Raw genomic sequence first — 24,440 nt, 5'->3', positions numbered from 1 at the left:
TGTTGCCACAAAGTTGGTGGCACATAATTGTCTAGAATGTCATTGTATGCTATAGCATTAAGATTTCACTTCACTGGAACTAAGGGGCCTAGCCCGATCTACGAAAAACAGCCTCAGACCATTATTCTTCCTCCACCAAACTTTACAGTTGGCACTATGCATTGGGGCAGGGAGCTTTCTCCTCGCATCCGACAAACCCAGATTAGTCCGTCGGATTGCCAGATTTACCACACCCAGATTGAAATCGTTTCCACTACTCCAATGGAGGCGAGCTTACACCACTCCAGCTGACGCCTTGCATGATCTTACACTTGTGCGCGGCTGCTCGGCCATGGAAACCTATTTCATGAAGCTCTCGATGAACAGTTATTGTGCTGACATTGCTTGCAGAGGTAGTTTGGAACTCAGTTGTGAGTGTTGCAACAGAGGACATGTAGTGTATAATATTTTTCCAGACCCCCTGAAGTACCTCTGCGGACCCCTAGGTTGCCACGGACCCCCGGTTGAATATCCCTGCTCTAGGGAACACTAGTCAGAACCCATTGAACAAGGTTATAAAAATCAGTGGGAAGGAAGGTCATTGGAGAAAGCCAGGAAGCCCTCAGTGACATCTATAACAAATGAGTGAGGAAGAAGGGGGAACAAATAGCCTTGAATATTACGCACACACTCCATGACCAGTATAGCCCCCTACCCTCCAGTTGCAGAAGTATATCTCTGGCATACAAGTTTAAGAGGGCAGCTTCTAGTTTTGTGCCAACATCCATCAGACTCCTGAACTTTTTAAGTTCTTATTCTTATTTGTAAATACACAGTGTACAAAATATTAAGAACACCTTCCTAATAATGTTTTGGATTTAACAAGTGACATCACCTGGATTCACCTAGTCAGTCTATGTCATGGATTGATGTCCATAATGTTTTCTACATTCAGTGTATATAGTCCGTGGTTGCATAGATTGCTTGTTTTTGTGTTCTATGCTGCTATGTTGTCAGGAAATACAAGTTATTTGAATTGAAACGGATAGAATTCAACACCCTTTGGCTATTATACAGCGCCTTAAATCAGACTTTGGTTTGACTCGACCAAGCCCTCTGAGGTGTGTTTAATTATTATAATGTTTGACATGTCCCAATATCCTAGAAAATAAATACCGCTCTGTCTAACATGCATCATTAACATTGCTTTCATCTCTGCCAAGAAAACAAATATCTGCCAAAAATGATACTAGAGTCACCCCATCCCTGCTGGGACATAAGGTTCTGTTGAATAGGACTTTCTCAAACAACTTCCGCTCGCAATCCTGACACAGTGTAACCCTTTTTCTAGTACAAAAGTTATATTAAAGTTAGGAATTCATAGTGTTTTGTACAGATGTCAAATAACATCGGTGTCAAGTAGTCAGGCAGGACCCCAAATGAATTGTATAAACCATCCTAATATTTGCAAAGACTACATTTATCCTGCATAACCCTTGCACATCACAACAGCTGTCAGTGCACATGTTTTATGTTGTTGACTTTGGATCTATGAGGAGCTGAGGGGGTGTTGCCCCCCCCAGGACTTTCCCACTGTGTTGGTCTTGGCCCTGAGCACAGATCCACAGATGTTGCTCTCCATGGGTTTATGATTAGGATGTGGTGAATGACAAAGTCCAGTCTGTATCTCCCTGGAAATTCTTGGATGCTTTTGGCGTATGTTACGTGTGTCAGAGATGGCTATGATGATGGAGTCACTTCTTTATTGCCTTGTTCCATGGCTCATTCCTGGCAACACAAACGTCAGTGTGCTTTACACTTGATTTATCCCATAAACCTTTCACCAGCCTGTCTGACATATCAAATCAGGTAAATTGTTGCTCATGGAGACCGTTCCAGGGGTTTCATTGGCCATATACGAACATACTGTAACATCATCAGTCAAATAATCCTAACAGACCAAGTATTTTAGGATCAGATGCAGCATGCAGCAGCACACCCACAACACGCCATGGTGCATCCCTACCAGCGAATCAGCGTGTCAGCAAAATGTTTAGACAAATAGCTGTGAAGTGCTCTCAGCAGAGACAGTGCCGCTGTCTGCAACAGGCGACCGACAGTTTCAATCAATGCATCCATTAGAGGATGGGGAGAGGGTAATGACATTATTTGCATGCTATTTAAAAAAAAGCTGTTGTTTTTCCAACTTAAAATATTAGTGGTATTACTGTCTTTGAATCACATCATGGTATAAAAAGAACCGTACGACAGCACCTTTTTTAATTTATGTCACTCCTTTTGAAATATTTTACTTTAGGAAGTCTCTCTGAGACATCACTAGCTGTCTTTCATTGTTGGACATCACAGCAGGGAGAAGTTACTTAAACAGCTTTGTCACCACCCTTTTAGGAGCTGGCACGGTGCCCAGGAGAACTACCTCTGGGGAAGGGCTAAATTTGACTCCACAGTACACAGCCTTAACCAGATGCAGCAAAACAATCATTAACTGAGCTCCTGCCTGCCTGCTTGCCTGGCCTCTCTAGCTCTCTCTGTCTACACGCAGACCAGGTGACTCACCTCAGGAACAGACCAGGGGACTCACCTCAGGAACAGACAGAGGTAGAGATTTTCCTCAGAGGATCACCTTCCTTTCACCCCTCTCTCTGCTAAAACAGAATTGAACAACTACTTTCTAGAGCTCCACAAACTCAATACTAACAAGACCTCACACATAGAATAGGACCACACATAGAGGCCAAGACGTGCACTGCACGCTCATCACACTGCATCAGGCTCTGGCAAGAAATAAAAGACCACACAGACACATGCCACAGTCGGAGGACACCCTTGCCCCTGGATCCTCTGAAACCGCTATATTTTGGGATGTAAACTATAAAATGCAAATAGAGTGCAACGGATAACTCTTTGCATATAGGACAGCTGCATTATCTTCATGCTGTTTTGTCCAAAAATATTGTCACATCTTGATTAGCTCCATTGGGTTTAATGTACATATCCAGAGGAAGATCCTAATCAACAGGATGATTTGGTAATCTGTGTGGGAGATTAAACATGTTGTGTGACATTACACTCTATTCATGAGCTTTATCCTGCTTTGTTTACCTGTTAGAAACACACAGTTATATGCCTGTGCATGAACAACATTATGGTATACTTTTGAAAAAGGTAGCATGACATACGGCAAATATCTGAATTTACGGCTGGTGAAATGCTTTAAAAAAAAAAAGATAATAATATTTTGAAAATCAAGTGGTAATTTGCAGAGTAAGGATCACGTTACAGCAGCATGTTGAAGTAAACATTGCATGTGAAGTATCATTGTATCGGAACCACAGGTGTCAATGCGTTAAATTCTATGCATGCAATGGCTCATTAATGGGGCATGGGTTGTAAATCCAAGCTATTGGCTGTCATTTGAGTGGTGTCCTACCATAGGGTGGGAGGGAGTGTAGAGGCCTCTAGCCATGTGTGAATGGTGTTTGGAGGGGGCCATCTGCTCCGGGTTGTGGTTCATTAGTCAGGCTACTTGGGACAGCCAGGCTCCCCTCTGATCAACAGGTACAATAGGACTCAGTTCCTTAGTGTGATGATATATGTCAAATAACTTTTTTAAATGAGGGGGGATAGATGGCCAAATCTACTTTGGGGTTTTTACACCCTCACCCCCATAACACTTATAGATCAGAGGAGGGGCAGGAATCAAGTTTAATATAACCAAATAGTTTCGTTTTTTTGTGTTGTGATTGTGTCTTTGCTCTACAGTGGTGCTGTGGATCATGAATGTGTTTTTCCCCCAGTGGTGTTTACCTTCCCAGAAGTCCATAGGTGTACTGCGAATCTGCCAGCAGTAATGCGATCTCGTCCTGCTGCATGGCTATGGCACACTCCTCCAGGGCCTGTGTGTCAAACAGCACTGTATTATGCACAGCTCTCTTACTGTTAATGCTTTATTTGCACACATTAGATAATAATTATGAAAATCTATTCATGAAGATTGATTCATTGACCTCAAATGTCTAGTGTTATGATGGCATACATTGAAACCTTATAGCCACATAGAATACCAATACATAACTTACAATGCTGTTATGTTATGGCTACACTGCAACCTATACTTTAGATATCACATGTACATTCTCTGAAGGAGCAAGCCAACCCTGTGTTAAGTTTAGTAGGTGCAGGTGTGTGTGACAGGGTGGAGGACAGTGTGCTGGAACCTGTCCTGTCGTCAGTCAGAATGTCTGTAGGGCCCACCTGGTTTACATCTCCCTCTCCGATGACGAACACCAGTTTAGGGTCCTTCTCCACCACAGTCCTGTCCTCCAGCACTCCCTGCATTTTGACTGTGACCTCCTGACCCCAGGCTGGGTGCTCAGCTTGCTTGGGGCCAGGCACCAGCACCTTCTTCCTCAACAGCCGATCATCTGGGGAAAGGAGGGAGCGAGGGATGGACAGACAGAGGGGGAGAGAAAGAGGGAGGAAGGAGGCTGGGGGTTAATCTGCTTGTTGTTGATCAACAGACACTTGGAGACAAAACAACTATATGCCCTTTCCTAAATGTTGTGTAATACCGTTTCAGAAGCCGTTACATGCCGGTGTTTGACTAAATAGAATAGAATTTGACTAAATAGAATTAAATGAATTACATAGAGAATACTCCACGTAACTTCCAATGTCTGTAGAATTTGTTGGCAAGCAAATTACAGGCAGTGCCTCAACAATTGACAAACAATAGAACAAAACATTTACCATGAGGGCAATATTGCTTCAACAACCATTTCAATATTTCATAATTCCTAAAAACTTTGACGTGACAGTATTGAATGAGTATCATACCTGTGATGTCCTCCCAGTCCTCAGCCAGGAACAGCTCCTCGAAGCTGGAGGAGGTCCACTGCACTATCTCATGGTCTGGGAAGAGAACCTCCTCCGAGTTCTCTCTGTCCTCCACAGACTCTGTCTCACTGAACCGCACTGTCTTCGCAAAATTGGGGGTCTTCAGCTTCCTCTCTACCACACAGGGGATCTCTGTCATCTCAGACATAGGGAGTGGGTTTAACGTAGTGCCCTCCTTCCCTCCACCCTGGCTGTCTATCCTGGGGTCTCCCTCCCCATGGGGTTCCTTGTCTTCCTGCTGAAGCCCAAGGGACAGTTCCTTCTCCTTCTGACTTTCATTGTCACCAGGGCCTGTGTAGGCCTTCTTCAACACTGGCTCATTGGGCTCCACCATCCGCTTCTCTTGCTCTCCAGGGCAGGGCTCTGTCTCCATCTCACTACAGGGAGCAAGGGACACCATCTGTGAAAGCCTCCCGAAGAGATGATCCTTCTCCACCTATCTCTCCCCACACTGCCTGCCTGGCTGGTTGGTTCTGTAGCGTGGAAGCAGTTGCTCGGTCTAGTTACAGCTGAGATGTGCCTTCATCCATTAGAGACAGTCTGTAGTTTTTATGAAAACCAAACATTCACATAAACTGTTAAATCCAATTTTAAAACATCCATAACTAGACTGAATCCCGGTTGCATCAATAGTTTTTACCAGCGCTTTGTCATATCAACTAGAGCTATACACAGTCTCACCTTAACCTCCTCTCAATCCTGCTACTCCTTGTTAGCCTACATATTCCAGAGAGTTAGGAGCAACAAGAAATTATCAATGCAAAGAAATTGTACAACACAACGAAGCACACTCGGTCAGCAGGCTTGCGCGACTGTAATCTGTAGGATTAGGAGAGCAAAATCTAATCTGGCAGAACGTCTGTAAGCTTCTTAATGACTTCATCGCGCTGCCCCATAATGCAGTTTCCATGAATGCTTTCCACCAATAAGATCTCAGGGACTGCTGAGATCTGTGGTGCGAGATCTTATTTTCCCTTTCTAAGTAGTCAAGTGTTAAGAGAGGGACCCAAGGTTCCTAGGATGGCCCTGATGACCTGTGTGAGACATTGAGTGCTAGATTGAGTTGAGTGGATTTCCCTTTCTATACTAATAATCAACAATGTATGCACTTTCTTTCACACCTTTAATCATTTTATACATTTGAGGGGGAAAACAATCAGAGCAACATTTGTGTGGCACAAACTAGATATGATATGATTTGATCTGAGGGTAATACATTTCTGAAAACAGAACAGGTTTTTCTAGGTTTACCACATACTTTCTGTGGAACAGGAGCCAGTAAGCAACACTTTGAAGACAAGACAGGCCTCAGTACTATAATGACTACACACTGTGTCTCATAGAGTGTATTAGCTTAATAACTCATTGAATTGCAAATTCAACCAAGATCAGTATATACGGCCACAACCCATGTAATCATAAACCATCCCTCAATTCAAAATGCACTCACAATTTAAATGAAAACAGCTTTGGTTTTTAAACAGTGACACAAAGATAATGTTTTTTGCCTTCATGATTTGGAGTGTCTGTCAGGTATCCACTGGCACTGTGTCAACATAATATAAAGTCTTTGTTATCTTAAGAAGGATAAATGAACTGAGATCTTGCATTCATTTTATACAGTTATTACATTTTCTTGTGTGTGTGTGTGTGTGTGTGTGTGTGTGTGTGTGTGTGTGTGTGTGTGTGTGTGTGTGTGTGTGTGTGTGTGTGTGTGTGTGTGTGTGTGTGTGTGTGTGTGTGTGTGTGTGTGTGTGTGTGTGTGTGTGTGTGTCATTGTTGTTTCTAGTCATGTCGCAACAGGAAAAGGGAACCAAAAATACTGTCATACCTAAACTAAATATCACTTGTCCACTTGACTAAAGGGAAAATGAGCATTGCAGTGAATGCTATGGTTATTTACCTGAAATGGGTATTGAGATAGACAGGATTACACTTGTCTTGTTTATCAATTATGTATAGACTGATTTAAGAATGATGCATATTATCTGCATAGAAAATCTAAAAATGTTAGATTAATTAATTTGCATCCAATGGGGAAATTATTTTCTGATTTAAATGAAATGCACTAAAGAAGGTAAATCCCAATGCAAAGTATCTACTTTTTGCTGTATGAATCAAAAATGATTTGTGCGTATTATGTATTTTTGTTTGTGTGGAAACGCAACATGAACAAGGCTTTCTAATTGCACCTACATATGGTTTGATGGTCCCCCTCTGTTTTATCCCCAACCCCCTTAATACTGTAGCACTGCAAAACAGCTTAGAGCCATTTACTGAAAAGACCCTTATTAGACTAATACACAGCTGGGCAAGAGCCACACTTGCATTCTACAATTCCATAATACCATCACTTGAGAGTTTGGATTTGGGTTGTTAAATCTCCTGAGGTATATTGTCCCACATAGTAGCTACAACCGACAAGAACATTCACAGTGATAATCTCTGGGGTCTGAATTCATTATCTCCTCTCACATTATTTCCAAAAGACAACATACTGCACTAGGCTATGTACTGTACATTTGCTGTGATGCATGTGTTGTTGATAGTCTGGTTCAGATAGTCATAGAGAACCTCAAATGGCCATATGACAAGTAAAAAGACTCCATTAGTGCTGTGATAGAGCTCCTTAACCACTGCCCAAGCATCTTGTCTGTTAGCGATTACACCTTTAATAAACCAAATTTCATAGTTTTTCATCACTGTCCGTTTCACGGACATAGGAGCAGGGGATTGGTCCAGCTGATCAACGGACTATAGGCTATTTATGTAGTTGAAAAAAATATATGATAATGTTTTTATTTATTATGACTTCAGGGCTGTAGAATGAATTAGAACCTTGGTTATAAACATAGTTATCTGTGTTAGGCTACACAAAAAGGAGATTAGATGATATATTTCACTTTATGCAATATAGTAATAACAATGATTATTATTACTATTCATTATTATTTACAATAGAAGCATAACAAAAACAAATTCTGTCACAAGCAATTCTTCAATATGTTTTTCCCTCATTTAGTAGAAAAAAACAAATGGATTATTATGCAAACATGGTGTATGACATTGTTATTATAATATCAAAACAAAGACATTCAAAGACATGCAAATTAACAATTCGTGTGTGTGTGTGTGTGTGTGTGTGTGTGTGTGTGTGTGTGTGTGTGTGTGTGTGTGTGTGTGTGTGTGTGTGTGTGTGTGTGTGTGTGTGTGTGACGTGATCACGGCAACGCAGGCAATGTTAACTCCTCCTAGGTCCAAGTGACGTTTCAATGAGAATGTCGCCAATTTACCCCAGTTGAAGTCATGGCAGCGCTGAGACAGGAGCATCGGTATGGGCTCTCCTGTGCAAAAATCAACAAGAAAGCTCAAAATAAAACTCTATTTCACGTCAAGCTAACCGATACCGCCATTCGAACGCTTGAAGCCTATCAGAATCTTAAGGTAAAGTCCGAGACAATTCTTTATTTACTCTCGCGCAGGTGTTTGTTTGATTGGATACTCCTCCGACTCGTCTAATCTCAATGAAAAGAGGTAGACCACTGGGGTAAAAAGTTCAGAAAGTGTCAGCGACACAGTAGCCTATGTGGTGATTGTACACTTCCTTGTGCTTGCACTGTATAGGTGTAAGGTTTATTGGTTGATGGGGAAAGCTTGCCGTTTTAGTAGGCTATGGTTGCTTGATTATATGGGACTTCATAGAAATAATGCCATAGCATTCAATAGACAATTTGAGGTTGTTTTAAAATTGCTTGGAAAATGCCACCGATTTCGCTAAAAGGAATGAGAAATGTAATTTGTGTGATGCATGTTTGTTGTGTAGAATATTAGCGTATGTATGTGATCCATTGTTTTTTTTTTAAAGTAAACATATTTTATATGCCTTCAGACAGACTACATGTTTGGGCTATCTATTCGTAATTGAGAAACTAACAATTAATGCAGGTATTTTAAATGATCGTGATATGTTGGAATAAAGCGCCTAGCTACATTGTCGTTTCATAACTTTTGTAGTCTACTTTTTAACATTAGGATAGTCTGAGACAGATCATGGCGACATAGCCACCATATTTAGGCACTAAATATAACAATAATTAACATTTTAATTCTTAGCTTGAATGTAGCATAAATGTAGGCCATCGAAAGTAGGCTTTAATCTATCCAGCAATGGTGTTACTTTCAAAAGTAACAGCCTACATGACCTGTTATGATTTCTGATAACATGTTGCAGTTTGTCATTTAGAATAATGTGTAGGCCTAGCCTAATAGCAATATGCCTATGTGACATGGATAATGTATACGCGTTTCTAAATTACTCAAATTTCCAAAGGATATCTATTCTAAACGTGGTGTATTTGGTGAGAAATAAATACCTTATTTAGGACATGAAAACTTGTCACCCCAACCCTGGAGTCTCTTGTTGCTATTGGGTGGTGGTGGCAGGGCAGTTTTGTTGCTGTGCTTTTGTGCAGTGAGGGGATTCGATTATTTGGCCCCGGTAACGGTGATGGGAGGAGTTTACACCGGGTGAAAGGTGATTGCAGTTGTTTTGGAACTGGGCTGCCTCTCAGGCGTGATTGAGCCAAGTGCTCTGTTCAAAGCCCACGGCCAAAGAGTTTCTATTATATTGAAAAGATAGTCCCTCTAACAATGAAAATACATGTCCTTAAAGATCTAAGGCAGGCGGAAGGAGACAAGATACGGTGGGACCATTCTAGACAATGAGAGTGCAGATACTCGTGTGAACAACAGGCGCAACTCCGATATAAAGCATCTTTTTTGCCAAAGTGTCATGTGCGTGCACTTACACAGAACAAAAATATAAACGCATCATGCAACAATTTCAAAGATTTACAGTTCATATAAGGAAATCAGTCAATTGAAATCAAGTAATTGGGAATACAGATATGCATCTGTTGGTCACAGGATAGCTTTAAAAAAAGGTAGGGGCGTGGATTAGGAAACCAGTCAGTATCTGGTGTGACCACCATTTGTCTCATGCAGCGCGACACATTTCCTCAGCATAAAGTTGATCAGGCTGTTGATTGTGGCCTGTAGAATGTTCCGCTCATCTTCAATGGCTGTGTAAAGTTGCTAGCGGGAACTGGAACACGCTGTCATACACATCGATCCAGAGCATCCCAAAAGTGCTTAATGGGGGACATGTAATGTGAGTATACAGGCCATGGAAGAACTGGGACATTTTCAGCTTCCAGGAATTTTGTACAGATCCTTGCGACATGGGGCCGTGCATTATCATGCTGAAACATGAGGTGATGGCGGCCATGGCAATGGGCCTCAGGATATCGTCAGGGTATATCTCTGCATTCGAATTGCCATCGATAAAATGCAATTGTGTTCATTGTCCGCAGCTTATACCTGCCCATATAATAACCACACCGCCACCATGGGGCACTCAGTCAATTGACTGTTCACAACGTTGACATCAGCAAACCGCTCACCCACATGACGCCATACACGCTACGCTGTCTGCCATCTGCCCGGTACAATTGAAACCAGGACTCATCCGTGAACAGCCACATTTTTGAGTTTGCGCTGTTCTGTGAAGGGAGGAGTACACAGCGTTGTACGAGATCTTCAGTTTCTTGGCAATTTCTCGCATGGAATAGCCTTCATTTCTCAGAACAAGAATGGACTGACAAGTTTCAGATGAAAATGCTTTGTTTCTGGCCATTTTGAGCCTGTAATCGAACCCACAAATGCTGATGCTCCAGATACTCAACTAGTTTAAAGAAGGCCAGTTTTATTGCTTCTTTAATAAGAACAACAGTTTTCAGCTGTGCTAACATAATTGCAAAAGCGTTTTCTAATGATCAATTAGCCTTTTTTTAAATGATACACTTGGATTAGCTAACACAACATACCATTGGAACACAGGAGTGATGGTTGCTGAAATGGGCGTCTCCACGCCGATGTAGATATTCGATTAAAAATCAGCCGTTTGCAGCTACAATAGTCATTTACAACATTAACAATGTCTACACTGTATTTCTGATCAATTTGATGCTATTTTAATGGACAAAAAAAATAGCTTTTCTTTCAAAAACAAGGACATTTCTAAGTGACCCAAAACTTTTGAACCGTAGTGTATATTTGATGGAAAAGATATGATGCATGTTTCCAGATGGTGCACCATGCTGCCTTGTTGACAGAGTAGTGCAGATTACTGTTCAATTTGAGAAGGGCGCTTCTCCTTCACCGCTTTTGCTGTTCACGTCACAGACTATATACTGTTGCTCTTCAACTCAGGTTAATAATTGTTTTGTGTTTTTAAAGTGCCACCACAGCGGAAATTCACTTTTTTTTGACTGAAACGCGATGCCCGGACCTTACCCATGATGTTGCACAACAAGTTACTGTAAGTCAATAAGTCATCGTTTTAGTCAAAGTATGATATAGTTGGGCTTTAGCGCCAAGACCTCTAGAGGGCGTAGTTCTTCCTGATGTATTACTTCTATGCGTCGACGCATTCAACCCAGCTGGTAATACACTCGTGTCCCCATGGACCTCGTACACAACAGCCTCCATTCAGGCTTTAAAGGTGCATCGGTTTATTCATTAACTTGATTTAATGGCTTGTCGGTGGGAGGCAAAACAGGGAAAATATTAGTACTGTCTAATAAAACACTATTTTCCATCACCGTGCTAGGGTGGCTAATGCTACTTCCTGATGTTGTGGTGCAAGCTCAGCCAGGAGTGAACAACAGACTGACGTGGCGGGAAACATCCAGAAGTTGTCGGAAAATCCAAAAACAGTTGTGGAAAATGTTTGTTTTTTCTTAAGACAGCAGAAATATTAAAAAAATAAAAAATTCCACCGACGAGCCATAAATCGAGTTGAGGAAACTGACGCCTTTGCAGGGGGATGTTTTATGTACGAGCCGGTCCATGGAGGACATGAGAGATTGCCGACAGAATACATTACATTTGGGCGTAAGATGACAAACGACGTAAAATGAATAATAGGGCCATCTTGCAGCCAGTTGCGCTAATTTGGAATTGAAGTGGGAAATCCGAAGTGGGACATTTTGTAGAAATCCGTGTCATTGTTGTGTGTTTCCTTACCACCCCTGAGCATGGCATTGTTTCTTAATCAAAAACAGCTGCAAAGTTCTTCCTCTTTGCGACTGAGCTGAGCCAAACAGCCTTGAGTCCACTTGGCCGCCTGAGCCGTGGAGCAAATTAAAATGGGGGATGTAAACTAATGTTTTTGCACCGCTACTTTATCAGAAAAATTATCGTAATTTTCATAGTTGCATTTTGCATATCTGCCCCCCCTGTCAAGATAAATGTTTTTTTTACCAGTGTTTTACTTCACTACACGCTCCACTGCTTTGATTTGTGCAGCTAGAAACTAGAAGTGTCTGTCCTGTAATGAAAGGCACCTGCGAAAGACATTTGAAGGAACTTGTTTATGAATTTTTTAATTTTTTTGTGCTGTTACATTTGTATTGGTGTTTTGTGTCTGATGCGCTCAGGGTGTTGTTACATGTGATTTGCGGAGTGCATCATGGGCAAAGTCTCATTGTAGCCTATCATTTCACTTCCTCTGTGAGAACCGTGAGCACTGGCTGATTTGGCTTTGCTATACTGCAGCCAAAGCCTGCCAGCAGCCCACATACCAGCAGCCTATCTTCCCTGTAACTATTACCCAGGTTGTTGCTGTAAATGAGAATGTGTTCTCAGTCCACTTACCAGGCAACAAGGGTTGCACCGTGTCCATTACAATGTAGTAAACGCATGTCTCTAAACCTTTCAGTAGTTATCCATATTACCGGAGGTTCATCTTATTACTGTTTCTGTGGCGGATTTGTGGCCACAATTTATGGAAAATGCCAAAACTTTGAAGATGACAATAGATGACTAAGTCAAAGATACTGGTTTCCATCTGTGTAGCACTGGTACTCCCAATTTAAAGTTCGGAGCACAACAAAATGTAGTACTCCCAATTTAAAGTTAGGAGCACAACAAAATTTAGGAGCACCACAAAAGCTGATTTTGACATTGACTGAGATAAAGCCTATATGAACTCTAGCTATTTTTTTGAAGCACATGCTGTGCCTTAGAAACGAAAAACCCTTTAGACATTGTTTATTATAACCTAAAATGTTGACACACATACCTGTTAATGAAATTAGTCATCTGTGGAATATTAGGTTTCTACATTGTGTAAAAGCACCATTTTCCTATTGTTGTCAGCTAGCTAACCGAACAAGGTGTAAACAAATGGTTAGCGGCCCACGAGCAGTTTTAGAACGGCCCGCGACATGGTTTATGAATGTATAAATGCGGCCCACCACTGTGCAAAAAAAAATATGTAAGGCCTACATTTAGGTCATATCTTTTGAACAATTTGTTTCTCTAATAATTAGGGCTGGAAATTGCCAGGTACCTGAAGACAAGATATTATCACGATACTTAGGTGCCGATACGATTATGTTTTGCAATTCTCACTATTCAATATGTATTGCGATTCGACACTGACATTTTATTGCAATTCGATGCTCCAAACAAATTACTCGCCAAAATACTGAAGTTGCTCATCTGCTGCAGAGGGACATGAGAGAGCCACGAGAACTTGTTTTGATCAGTCATGGAAATAAAAGTGCTGACAACATGTTAGCTTACCATTTTTTTTTAAAGATGGAGAACAAACTAGAGAGAAAATGAGAAATACTGGGGGTTTGGCGCAGGTACAGCCGACCTAGAGCTGGCTAACTACCTAGCAATATTTTGTTATTTAACTAAAATGGCAGTTCTCACAGAAAAATATTTTGGAGCATATGTGACCAAAAGGGGTGGACTTTAGAGCCCTGATCATATTCCTCATTCAGCAGACTGGTGCACTCCTTCAACGGTTAACACCTTCTCACAAAGCAACTGTTTTGATTATCCAGAGGTTGTTGATTCTGCTCTTCACCGGTCTTCACTGTCAGCCCTAGATACAAACACAACTTCCCTAGTATAACATCAGATTGTATACACACATTCCCCAAATGTTTTAAAAAATAATTTGGGTGCTTATATTTTGTCCTATTTCAGGATATTTGTTTTTGCATACCACAACCCCCCCCCCCCCCCCCCCCTCACGGCCAGGGTCTGTCATTATCAATGGCGGAGAAATTAGGGTTAAGTGCTTTGCTCTAGTGTAACACTGGTGTTACAGTCGAAAAGCAGCAAAGGTGGTCACGTCTGGTCGTTATGGGTTTCACTCCGACTATAGGAGCAAAGTGCCAGCCCCTAACCTCTGTTAATGTTGTTTATCCTGCAACTCTGACACCATGAAAAGAAATGGATCTCTAATAAGCCTACACTTTAAAATACAACGTGCGCTGTAGGCCAATTAAGCAATGACCAGAGGGAAAGAAAGAAGCATGATGACCTCTCCCAAAACCATCTATAATAGATAAACAGGCCTGTTGACCATGGCTGCAGCTGTAACTTTTAGATAGTGGCTCTTATCTCTTGACCCTGTACCATCGCTAGGAGTACCTCAGAGAGAAGAGAACAGTTAAAAAAAAAAAAATTGTTCTCTTCAATGTTACATTCTAGTCATATGAAGGTACTGATGCTTGACTGTTGAGGAACTCCTGAAACGGTTAGATAAAGGCTTCTTTGGGGGACAGCTTTGGACATGAACGACAGGTTTGTGCAAGTCACAATACAAAGGGCTGATCAAATGTAGCCCACTTGTAAACGAAGGTACAATTAGTAATCAGCTGAGAAAATGATTAGGGATTTTACACTAAAAGCTTTGTGATGAGGCTTTTCCGTTGATACGCCTCTCTCGCCCCCCCCGTCCCCGTCCCCAATTTTCAATTGACTGTGAGAACTGATTGAGTGAAACAAGGTTTCTGTGCTCTAGATTGATTAATCAGACGCATTCCAGTGCAGATTAGCAGTGAAGCCCCTTGATCTGTGGATCTGGCCGTATAGAACCATGATACTGGCGAGGGGCCATGGATATGAGCACACTCACAAAGCCTTAAGAGCACATTTTATTATTGAATTAACACTTAAGAAGTTGTACGCTGGTCATTGGGGCAAATAAGCGATAGGAAACTCTAATTATTGTGATAGTTGGCTAATGGGTATAATTTTCCCCACTGGTCTAATTGAACTAAGTAGTACTGCTGTAATACATTGTTAGCTTGATGAATAAAGGGTGATTGCTGTGTGAGAAATTGACAGTGTTGAGCGTGCAATTGCAGAAAGGTATTTGCTAGCATATCTTGACCAGATATGAAATAACAATATTTCCATTCAACATTTTAAATGTTACCTGATGTGTTTTAGGATCAATTGTATTTTACCTGCAATGCTTGAGTCTGTTACATTAAATGCTAACCACTTTCCCCATTTCTCTCCTCCTTCCCAGGGATCCTTACCAAATCAGCCAGCAGTTTGCTTCAAGGGGAGCCAGGGGGTAAGATGAATGTGTTTTTGCACACCCTTTCTAAAGCTTTAGAAATGAAATGTTTTAATTAGTTCTGATTTGCCGTACAGGCAGCACTCGCAACCGCTTTTCCGCTGCATTTTTCACGAGATCCAAAACCAATGGCTTGAAACAGGAGGGCAGTTCAGTTGCATGCATGTGCATCCACTGACTAAACCCTGAAGGCCTGCCTGATTAGATTGTACATATTGTGAGGATATTGTTCTATTCTTCAGCTGGTGGTTATTGTTGCCTTACAGGGATATATAGTAGAATGGAGCAGTTCTCATATTTGTCATTATAAATACATTAAAAGCTTGACTGCCTCGCAAAGAGACTATCAGTGTTTAATGTGGCCTCCCTTTGCATTTGTGGCATGTGAGTTAAGGTTTATGTTTCAGGTAGCTCTTTCCATGTTAGATTTAGAACAGGATTTAATCGGTCCTGCCACAGCGATGTTTATACAGAGTCTTTATTTACACAAGTACAGTACTGCCAGTCATTCTGAAAACTGGAAGCATATAGCTGGTATTTTTGCAATATTCCAGGACCATGTTTGTGATTTGTATCTGGCTACGGGGGAAAAGGGTAATATTGCAAATGCATAAATACTGCAATGCAGGTTTGTTTGAATGTAGCTGTGTGTCATGTTATCCTTGATGCTGAGTGTAGTCAGAGCTAGTACATCACCTACAGAAACACTTGGCAGTGAAATGGAGAAGACATTCCTGTGAAACCGCAGTAAAGAAAGATGCCTGTGTCCAACCAGATTAGCCGGGGCACTAGAGCAGCCTCCCCAGCGCTGCCTGCTAGCCTACTGCACATTTACCACACAATCAGCCCTGTCTAAAAGGAGCTGCTCTAATCCCTGCAAGAGCCGATTGCATTGACGAAAGTGACTTCGCTCTGTACACAAATGCTGGCCTGTGCGCTCACACGGGCCCTAAGAGAGGGTACACCATACCCTCAGGCTGCTAGCCAGGTTACTGGGTCAGGCTGGCAACTGGAAAGGCTTTGTTTGGAGAGGGGGAGGAGGTTGGGGAGTTGGTGAACCCCAGGGAGCCCCATGTCTCCACGCCTGTTGTCTCTGTGTAGACATGAAAGAGCCGAGATGAGGAAAGGGGGATGCTATGGCAGCCATGGAATTGTTCTCCCTCTGTCTGCACTGTTCTTTATGGCGCTTCATCAGAAAATAATAAAGTACTCTGATACAGAATGTAGCTTAGGTAAAAACAAACCTATCTAAGGCATATGCAAACCAGCGAGTGTAATTGAACATATGCAAAACACACGAGATGAATACGGATAGGCAACGTCAGTCGTTCTGTTTAGTGTGTAATTGAACTGTGCTTTAATCACTGAATAGGATTTTGTGATTATATATTTGTTGGCACATTACATATTCAAATTGCTTTGGCGGAATTCAAGTATAGGCTCCCTCCCCCTCTGACAGCGCCCCCCTGCGCAGGCCGATTGGGCATTAATGAGCTATCTGCAGCCGTTGGAGGGAGAGCAGATTAAGCTGTTACTGGTGGGGGGGAGGATGCTGGTGAACATGGCAGACTGGAGGAGTACACCAGACAGGGGGGGACCAGTGGGCTCTAAGGTGCCTTACAACAGTACAGTAAAGTGTCCTTGCCCATCTCATCTAGAGCAACATATTACAAAACCTACTAGCCTAGATGAAGTGGGTGAAGAGAGGCGTGATTCTTGTGACAGGTGGCAGTGTCCTCTTAGACGTGCCCTACGAGTTCAAACAATTCCTGCTCTTGTCTCAGGGCTTGCTATCTCAAGTCACATTTCCATTTCCAGTGCCACTAAGCCAAGGGAATTCCCATAACCACTCTGCTGGCCTCTCTCCAACACCTTTGGTGTTAGGAGTTAGTCCCCATATCAAGCAATGCCATGCTGTGGTTGACACACGGATTTCTTCTGGCTATGTGGCCAACTATGTATCACCTGGTGATGTGTAGTCACTCATGCTTGACAAGTGCCCACATTGTGTCCCCCAGTGATAAGGTTGGAACCATTTGCTCATAACAACTAGCTACCCTTGTCATATTCAGAATGTTTTTGAAGGGAAGAAAATTGAAAAGCTTGATCAGTAAAGAGCTTTCAGTTGCAGTGGTTAAAGAAATAACAACCTTGTCATGTAAGCTAACAAATTAAAAGTGGAGCGGGTGACGCAACTGTAAAGAAATAATTGTGAAGGCGAGGGTTATGTGAAATTCTTTTCACATTTCACAAAAGCTCTCAGTCTAAAAGGAATTCAGGTCTGGATTACTTTGAAATCGTCACTTGGGATCTAGGAAATTATTCAGTGTAGGTTTGGGTTCTCATGGTCTGGAATTTCACATCCTAGTGCTTATTTTCCTTTAGTGCTGGCAAAGCAGTCTTTTAGCTGGCATGTTTTATGTCTGCTTAGTAGAAATGGAATCCTTTATTAGCCCTTAGCTCTCTTTGGTCTCCAATTATAGGACATGTGGTGATTTTTAAATAAATAAAAATAACTGCGTTTTTACAGCATTGGACATATTATCCAGCTCTCGTGTCGAGTGCATGTACACAAATGAACAGTGTGATTTTCCAGTTGTTTTTCACACCTAAGGTAGCAGCTGTATTTATTAGCAAGAGTTCTGTCCAATGAGCCCTGTTACAGTATTTGTGCCATATGGTGACAATTAATTCATTCATTGTAGGGATATTGCAATTTGTGAGATTAGATAGTGTTGATTTTTGGATTAGGTTGGCACACTATTTCCTCATGCCTCTGTTGAGCGGCGCTAGAATTCTCACATAATCCTGCAGTGTGATCACTTTCCTGTTTGCCTCCAGAAATCTTCTTGCAAATGATGAGATTCCTGTTTTGCTTCCCACTCAGCTTCCCAAATAAGAACTAGAGAAAGGATCTGGGTTAGGCATTGTTTTGCTGGTACAGTATGCCCTCAAAATGGGATCTCTGCTCTTGCCAGAAATGCCATAATACAGTGGTACAGCCACAGTTTTAAAAACGTGTGTGCTCTATAATCTGTCTGGGCTATATATTGCATAGCAGTCTCTTTCTGTGTTGTGTGTCACATTGATGGTGATCTCATCCCCCTCCAGATATGGGGAATACCTTGCATATAAGAGTTGATATACATAGCTGCTGGGCAGACCATCCAGATATTATCGAACTGAAGACTGGCTGTTGCTTAGAGGAGGAGAGTAGAGGAAGGGAGCATTCTTCCCAGAGATCTTCTCATGACGACTGTGTGTGAAGGCTCAGCTAGCTGCCCCCTCCCTCCCGTCTGCCCCCCAGATTATTGTGCCGTTTCAGCCCGTGCCTTGGCTTGGGAGACATCTACCCCCACCCAGAGCGCTCCGCCTCCCTTTCTCACTGCAAATGAGCTCTTGCTCTGTGTGTGTGTGTGCACGCCTGTCAGTCAGTATTTTTTTCCCGAACACTAATTAGAATAACAATAAGAGGAATGCGGTTAGAGCAAGGTCCTTTCCCAGTGGCTCAGCCAGAGGTTGGGGGAGTCGTCCCACGTGTGCCTGAAAGGGCACACGCCGCTCTATTCATCCAGATGTGTCAGGCTAGGCAAAAAGCCCTGCGTGCCCTGCGTGTCTGAGGCCCACTGTTTTGACTGGCAAAGCTGTTGGCCCCATTTTGGGATCACATATCGGAGGGACAAGCATCATGAGACATCTCCCAGTCCAGGGAAGACTGGCTCTCTTTCTTTAGCAAGCTCCTCTGATATTTTAGCTCGTTTTTGTGTAGCAATTAAACATGTAACTTAACACTGATGTGGAACTGAAGGTACAGAGTTTTGATTGTTTGGCGCGTTGAAGTGAGACCGTTGATTCCCAGCAGCACTGATCTGTCTGGCCTGGCACAGCCTCAGTGTGTGGTATCCTCACCAGGATGACTATCGGTTCCAGGATGTTGTTGTAGCGCTGCTCACATACAGTATTAGCTCAACCATTTTGTTTATTAGCACAGGTCAAAGATGTATTAGAAAGATTGATTGAAACACCCAGCCCCCAATTGTTTATACTTGTACAGTCTTGGTGTTCTCCTTACATTCCAATAACAGTGTTAGGAATATCCCAAAAAGCACGCACACCTTTTTGGCCGAAGTATCAAAATGCGTGGGGAATATGTAGTTTGGAGAGTGTTTGCACATTGGCAAGACTTCGCCGAGACATCAGAATAGAATGCCTGGCCGACATATAATCGATTTAGAATGTAGGCATTCTAAATACGTCTGTGAGACGTCTTGCCAATTTAGCAAATGCTTAGTACATCTAACTGGGATCATGATGGCTATTTAAATGATATCACAAGAATAGGCTAGACCATTGAGATCCTGTTGGATCTAATCCCATTCATGGAAGATGCCTCACCATTCTGTAAACCAGTAAGGATTGACCCAGAAGTTACCTTTTTGAAGGGTATTAACATCACTGAAAGCACTAGTGCTACAAAACGTCCATCACCGAGAGTTGAAAGCAGTATGTGATGTAAGAAAGAGCAAGCCTCTGTTCCTCCATTCTTTCTGTTCGTCTGGTTGGTTGTTCGGCTATCTGCAATGGTTGCTTTTCCTGAACTCCTCCCACATCCATTATTTTTCCGCCATTTAAAAATGCAGCACAACAGGATACATGCAACGCTGCCCCGGTAAACAAACATGGTTAGGGAAGTGGAATGGTCAAAGGGCAGAGTTTGTCTGCAGTGTGTAGTTTGTGTTCTTTTAGGGCTCAAATCACTAGAGTACTACAGACTGAGCTATTGTTTAACCTAAAGAAGAATAACAGTCTAAGATAATCTTTACCACATTGACAGTGGGAGAGATACTCTGTGTGCAAAGAGGACTTTGGTGTATACTGAGGTTTCACTCTATGTTTTGTGTGTGTTTGGGCATGTGATGGTTTATGAGTGTTTGTTTGTCATGCACTAGGCAAGGCTTATCTGCTCACCCTGGGTTTCCACGTCACAGCTCGGTGCATGTTTTCCATTTTGTCTTGTTTCTCTGAGGCTCTGTGTAAATTAATCAGATTTGGATGTACTTTCCCATGTTACAATCTGGGAATTGTTAAAGGATTACCGACTGTTTGGAATCAAGGTCCGGTAAAGGGCGTATTTGGATCATTCTTAAAGTTGGTCATGATCACTGTAATTAAACAATTGATTAAAACATGACATCACACAGCACATACGGGCCCCTCCCCCCCAAGCCTTATGTAGAGACATGGGCCTACATAATCCTCAAACACTGTAACTATAGTAACCAGTGGAAAAGTGTCTGCATCTAATGTTGAAATGGGCTGTCTATGAAGCCTGCCATCAGTGTTCTCCACCCCCCTATCTGTGTATCCACTCAGACAGGAACACTGCTGGGAGGAGAGGGGATGTTGAGGGGAGGGGGTGAGTTGGTGACCCATGTGTTTGCTGAGGTTGACAGATTAGCCCAGCCTCTCTTGGAGAAGGCAAATTTAGCTTGGCATAAGAGCCAATACCTTGGGGGATGTTGTAGCCACAACAATTGCCCACCCCCTACTCCCCTCACAACCCCCTTCAGAGCCCCACTCCTCCTCTCTGTGGATCTTCAGTCTTTCTCTACCAACCCCCTCAACGGTCAGGCTGACTTGAAGCACAGGAACAAAAAGCCAGCCCCACTAAAAGCCTTATTTTAAAGGAGAGGTGATCTCACGCATTGTATTCACAATCTATGAGTCACCACAGAGTCATTGATCATACGGTAAACAGTGGGAGGATTGTGGAGAGCAGGAATTAATATGAATATTCCCTGAGGCATCGTCTGCCTGTGTTTCCTTCTATAGTTGTCTGCATGTGTCACTGGAATTATGCCTTCCTTTTTAAATGCCACTTGTAAGCTTTCTTTTCCTTTTTGACCAATAGCTCTGTGTGGAGCCTCCAGAGGAAAAACGTTGCCTTTCTTTGTGAATGTCTTAGCAGTGTTTCCCCATAGTACACATGGATCCAGCGTGTGCGTATGGCTGTTTGTGAAGAGATGCAGAGAGGGAATGCTTTTTGCACCAGCTCTTACCCATTCCCCTCCTCCTAGACTAGTTTTCTCTGTTCTGTTTGTCCCTTCGCTGGGATGCTTTAGTGTTGACCACATTCCAGAGGGAGAGGAAAGCGGGGACTGTGGAGTGCTATCCCTCATGCACGAGCTGAGCGGGGAGCCACACCGTGACAGTGCTGTCCCCCTCTCCCGCCCGCCCGCCAACCACACGTCCATGCTGTTCATGAATAATCCAGGCGGGCCGACGGGCCATTGCACTCAGCTGTGTGGGGGAAGATGCAAGAACAAAAGACAGGCAGCTCACAGCAGCAGCCATGACTGAGCAGACTGAGATGAGAGGACAATGGCCAGCAGTGTCAGTACAGACCGAGGCAGACTGAGGTGAGAGGACAATGGCCAGCAGTGTCAGTACAGACCGAGGCAGACTGAGATGAGAGGACAATGGCCAGCAGTGTCAGTACAGACTGAGGCAGACTGAGATGAGAGGACAATGGCCAGCAGTGTCAGTACAGACTGAGGCAGACTGAGATGAGAGGACAATGGCCAGCAGTGTCAGTACAGACCGAGGCAGACTGAGATGAGAGGACAATGGCCAGCAGTGTCAGTACAGACCGAGGCAGACTGGGGTGAGAGGACAATGGCCAGCAGTGTCAGTACAGACCGAGGCAGACTGGGGTGAGAGGACAATGGCCAGCAGTGTCAGTACAGACCGAGGCAGACTGGGGTGAGAGGACAATGGCCAGCAGTGTCAGTACAGACAGAGACAGAGGCAGGAAGCACAGACTATAGTAAATCACGTTTGTATATCTAGGCGCTTGCTCTCATCACTGTGCTGCCATGCTAAATACAAGAGCTGGGATCTCTGCCTGTCCGCTTACGTCTACAGACCCAAGAAGAAAAAACATCACCAAAAAATACTTCATCTTTCCTAGCAGATGTGTGGTTAGCTGTAGGAAAAAATCTCTTTGCAAGAACCCTTTCCTCATCTGCCACCAAACTAAAGGCAGGAGAAGAGCATTATTAAAGGTGATAAATACTAAATGGTGTGAATGTTGTCTGTGCGTGTAAGGGGGAATTTTTCATGGACACCAGTGAGGGTGCCCTTGGTCCTTCTCTAACGGCAGAACCCACGCCAAGTTGTTCCGTTCCTGTCCAGTTCATACCTTACGACAGCCTGAAAGTATTTGACATCTCCAAACACACAGAGCCGTCCGGCCCCGGCCGTGTGCAGGCTGCAGCAGATGTGCCTGGGCCCGGGCCACAGAGGGGGCTATTGTATCTGCCCGGGCACCCTGAAGAGAGGCTCTTCTGACAAGGTGCTGAGGATTGTCGATCTGATGCCATTTGGCAAGGATGACACTAACTGTCCGACTGCCAAGTTCAGCTCACAGGATGGACACTACTGGGCAAAGCTGACTGACCTACCACTTGCCTGATGGTACACTAGCACAGTGACTTCCATTTGTTCTGCTGGGGAGTTTTTAGAATAATTTGCATATGTTATCCATTCTCACAAAAAAATGTAACTTGTCTTGTCATGAGATATTGTACAATGATTTGAACAATATACATTTGGTGTAATATGGCATAGCTTACTATATATTTCAAATGTCCCTTTAGGAATGGGCAGATAAAATATCTTAAGAGTACAGACCCGAAGGGTGAAGCCTAATTCCTGCAGTTAGGGAATGCTAAATAGTGATTACTTTCCCATGTTGGCCTAGTAAGTTAGTTGGAGGCATTGACAGCTGATGTTTGGTTGAAGTGTGGCATGCGACCTCAGCTGCAGCGTAGCTTAGGAGATGTTTGACCTTTGTCCTTCCATGTGACTTGCGGAAGTGTGGGACTCCCCTGGCTTAATCAGGGATGGAAAGGGCCGCTTCATGGTACAGCCGTCCTGCCCTGTGTCGTCAGTTCTATGGAATTACACACCTCTGTTATTCACACTGATATTAGACTTACCTGTCAATGTGGGTTGTGGTTCTGCAAAAGATTGGGATGAGGGGAAAAGTCATGGTAGATTTCTGTCAGTTTGGAAATGGGAGCCCACAAATAATTGAATGACATTCTAAAAATTATAAATATTTCAACAGCATTTTTGTGATGAACATTTTTATAGATACTACTTTTTTTTTTGTACGCACACAAAAGCCTACAAAATGTAGGCCTAAGCTTTTGTTTTCCTTTTCTTTTGATTGTTTGTTCGAAAACCCTCTAGCATGAACAACTGTCCTGGGAAATGTAATCCGAAGATGAGAGAGAGAGAAAATAAGTTGCAGGTAGCAAGTCAAGGATGACCCCTGTGTGCTCAGACAGCGCTTTTAACTGGAATGCCTCATTTTGGGGGCCCTTAATCGTCACATTTTATTTTATTTATTTATTTCACCTTTATTTAACCAGGTAGGCAAGTTGAGAACAAGTTCTCATTTACAATTGCGACCTGGCCAAGATAAAGCAAGCAGTTTGACACATACAACAGAGTTACACATGGAGTAAAACAAACATACAGTCAATAATATAGTAGAAAAATAAGTCTATAACAAAGTGAGCAAATGAGGTGAGATAAGGGAATACGTAAGGCAATGTATGGGCTGAAAGGAACCAGGAGCAGCTCCCCCATGAGCCAGGAGCATAGAGCTGGGAACTAATGACATATGGTTATGAGGGTGGAGAAGGAAGCTGTGGATAAAACGGGGTCAACTTCAGAATGGACTGACCTGAGTAACAGTGACTAGAATTAGAATATGATGTGTGCATGGTGGCGGGGATGGGGGGGGGGGGGTGATTCTAACGCTTGGCTGGAGGGGGGGGCTTGCTGCTTGCCTCGAACCAAAGGCGCATAGTGACTGAGGGGGATGTGGTATGGGGTTCTGGAGGGGGGGGGTGATTGCACAGCTAAGACTGTAAATCCTGAGCTGTGCTCTCGCCTGGGGGCAGCCAAGCTGTTTATCAGCATCTCCATTTGTAAGAAATCATTCTCCATTGCAGTGCTATCTGCCTTGACCTACTTCTGGAGCGCCTCTGACTTGTTGCTTGGCGTTTTGGTCAAGACCGCT

At 43.1% G+C, this 24,440-nt stretch overlaps 2 protein-coding genes across 5 annotated transcripts in view; one reads left to right on the top strand and one right to left on the bottom strand.

Annotated features, from left to right (window-relative positions):
- The window catches only part of LOC106573474 (peptidyl-prolyl cis-trans isomerase FKBP8), a 56,046-nt gene extending 46,673 nt beyond the window's left edge, over window positions 1-9,373 (bottom strand). The window contains exons 1-5 of one of the 4 annotated variants that reach the window (XM_014148557.2): window positions 9,270-9,373; window positions 8,190-8,240; window positions 4,837-5,436; window positions 4,255-4,424; window positions 3,808-3,896 (exon numbers count right to left, since the gene is read on the bottom strand). In XM_014148557.2, coding sequence (XP_014004032.1) covers window positions 3,808-3,896; window positions 4,255-4,424; window positions 4,837-5,296 — 719 coding nt within the window. In that variant the 5' untranslated portion in view covers window positions 5,297-5,436; window positions 8,190-8,240; window positions 9,270-9,373. Of the gene's footprint in view, window positions 1-3,807; window positions 3,897-4,254; window positions 4,425-4,836; window positions 5,770-8,189; window positions 8,333-9,269 lie in introns of those variants that run through there. The other 3 variants (XM_045697128.1, XM_014148559.2, XM_045697130.1) reach the window with 3 other exon arrangements.
- The window catches only part of LOC106573469 (RNA polymerase II elongation factor ELL2), a 48,323-nt gene continuing 32,058 nt past the window's right edge, over window positions 8,176-24,440 (top strand). The window contains exons 1-2 of the mRNA XM_014148550.2: window positions 8,176-8,340; window positions 15,296-15,343. Of these exons, the coding sequence (XP_014004025.2) occupies window positions 8,203-8,340; window positions 15,296-15,343 (186 nt within the window). The 5' untranslated portion in view covers window positions 8,176-8,202. The remainder of the gene's footprint in view (window positions 8,341-15,295; window positions 15,344-24,440) is intronic.

Source organism: Salmo salar, chromosome ssa16, assembly GCF_905237065.1.
Source record: "Salmo salar chromosome ssa16, Ssal_v3.1, whole genome shotgun sequence".
In the NCBI taxonomy this organism is placed as follows: Eukaryota; Metazoa; Chordata; class Actinopteri; order Salmoniformes; family Salmonidae; genus Salmo; species Salmo salar.
Note: the sequence above shows the minus strand (reverse complement) of the source record. Positions and strands in the feature narration are given on the sequence as shown.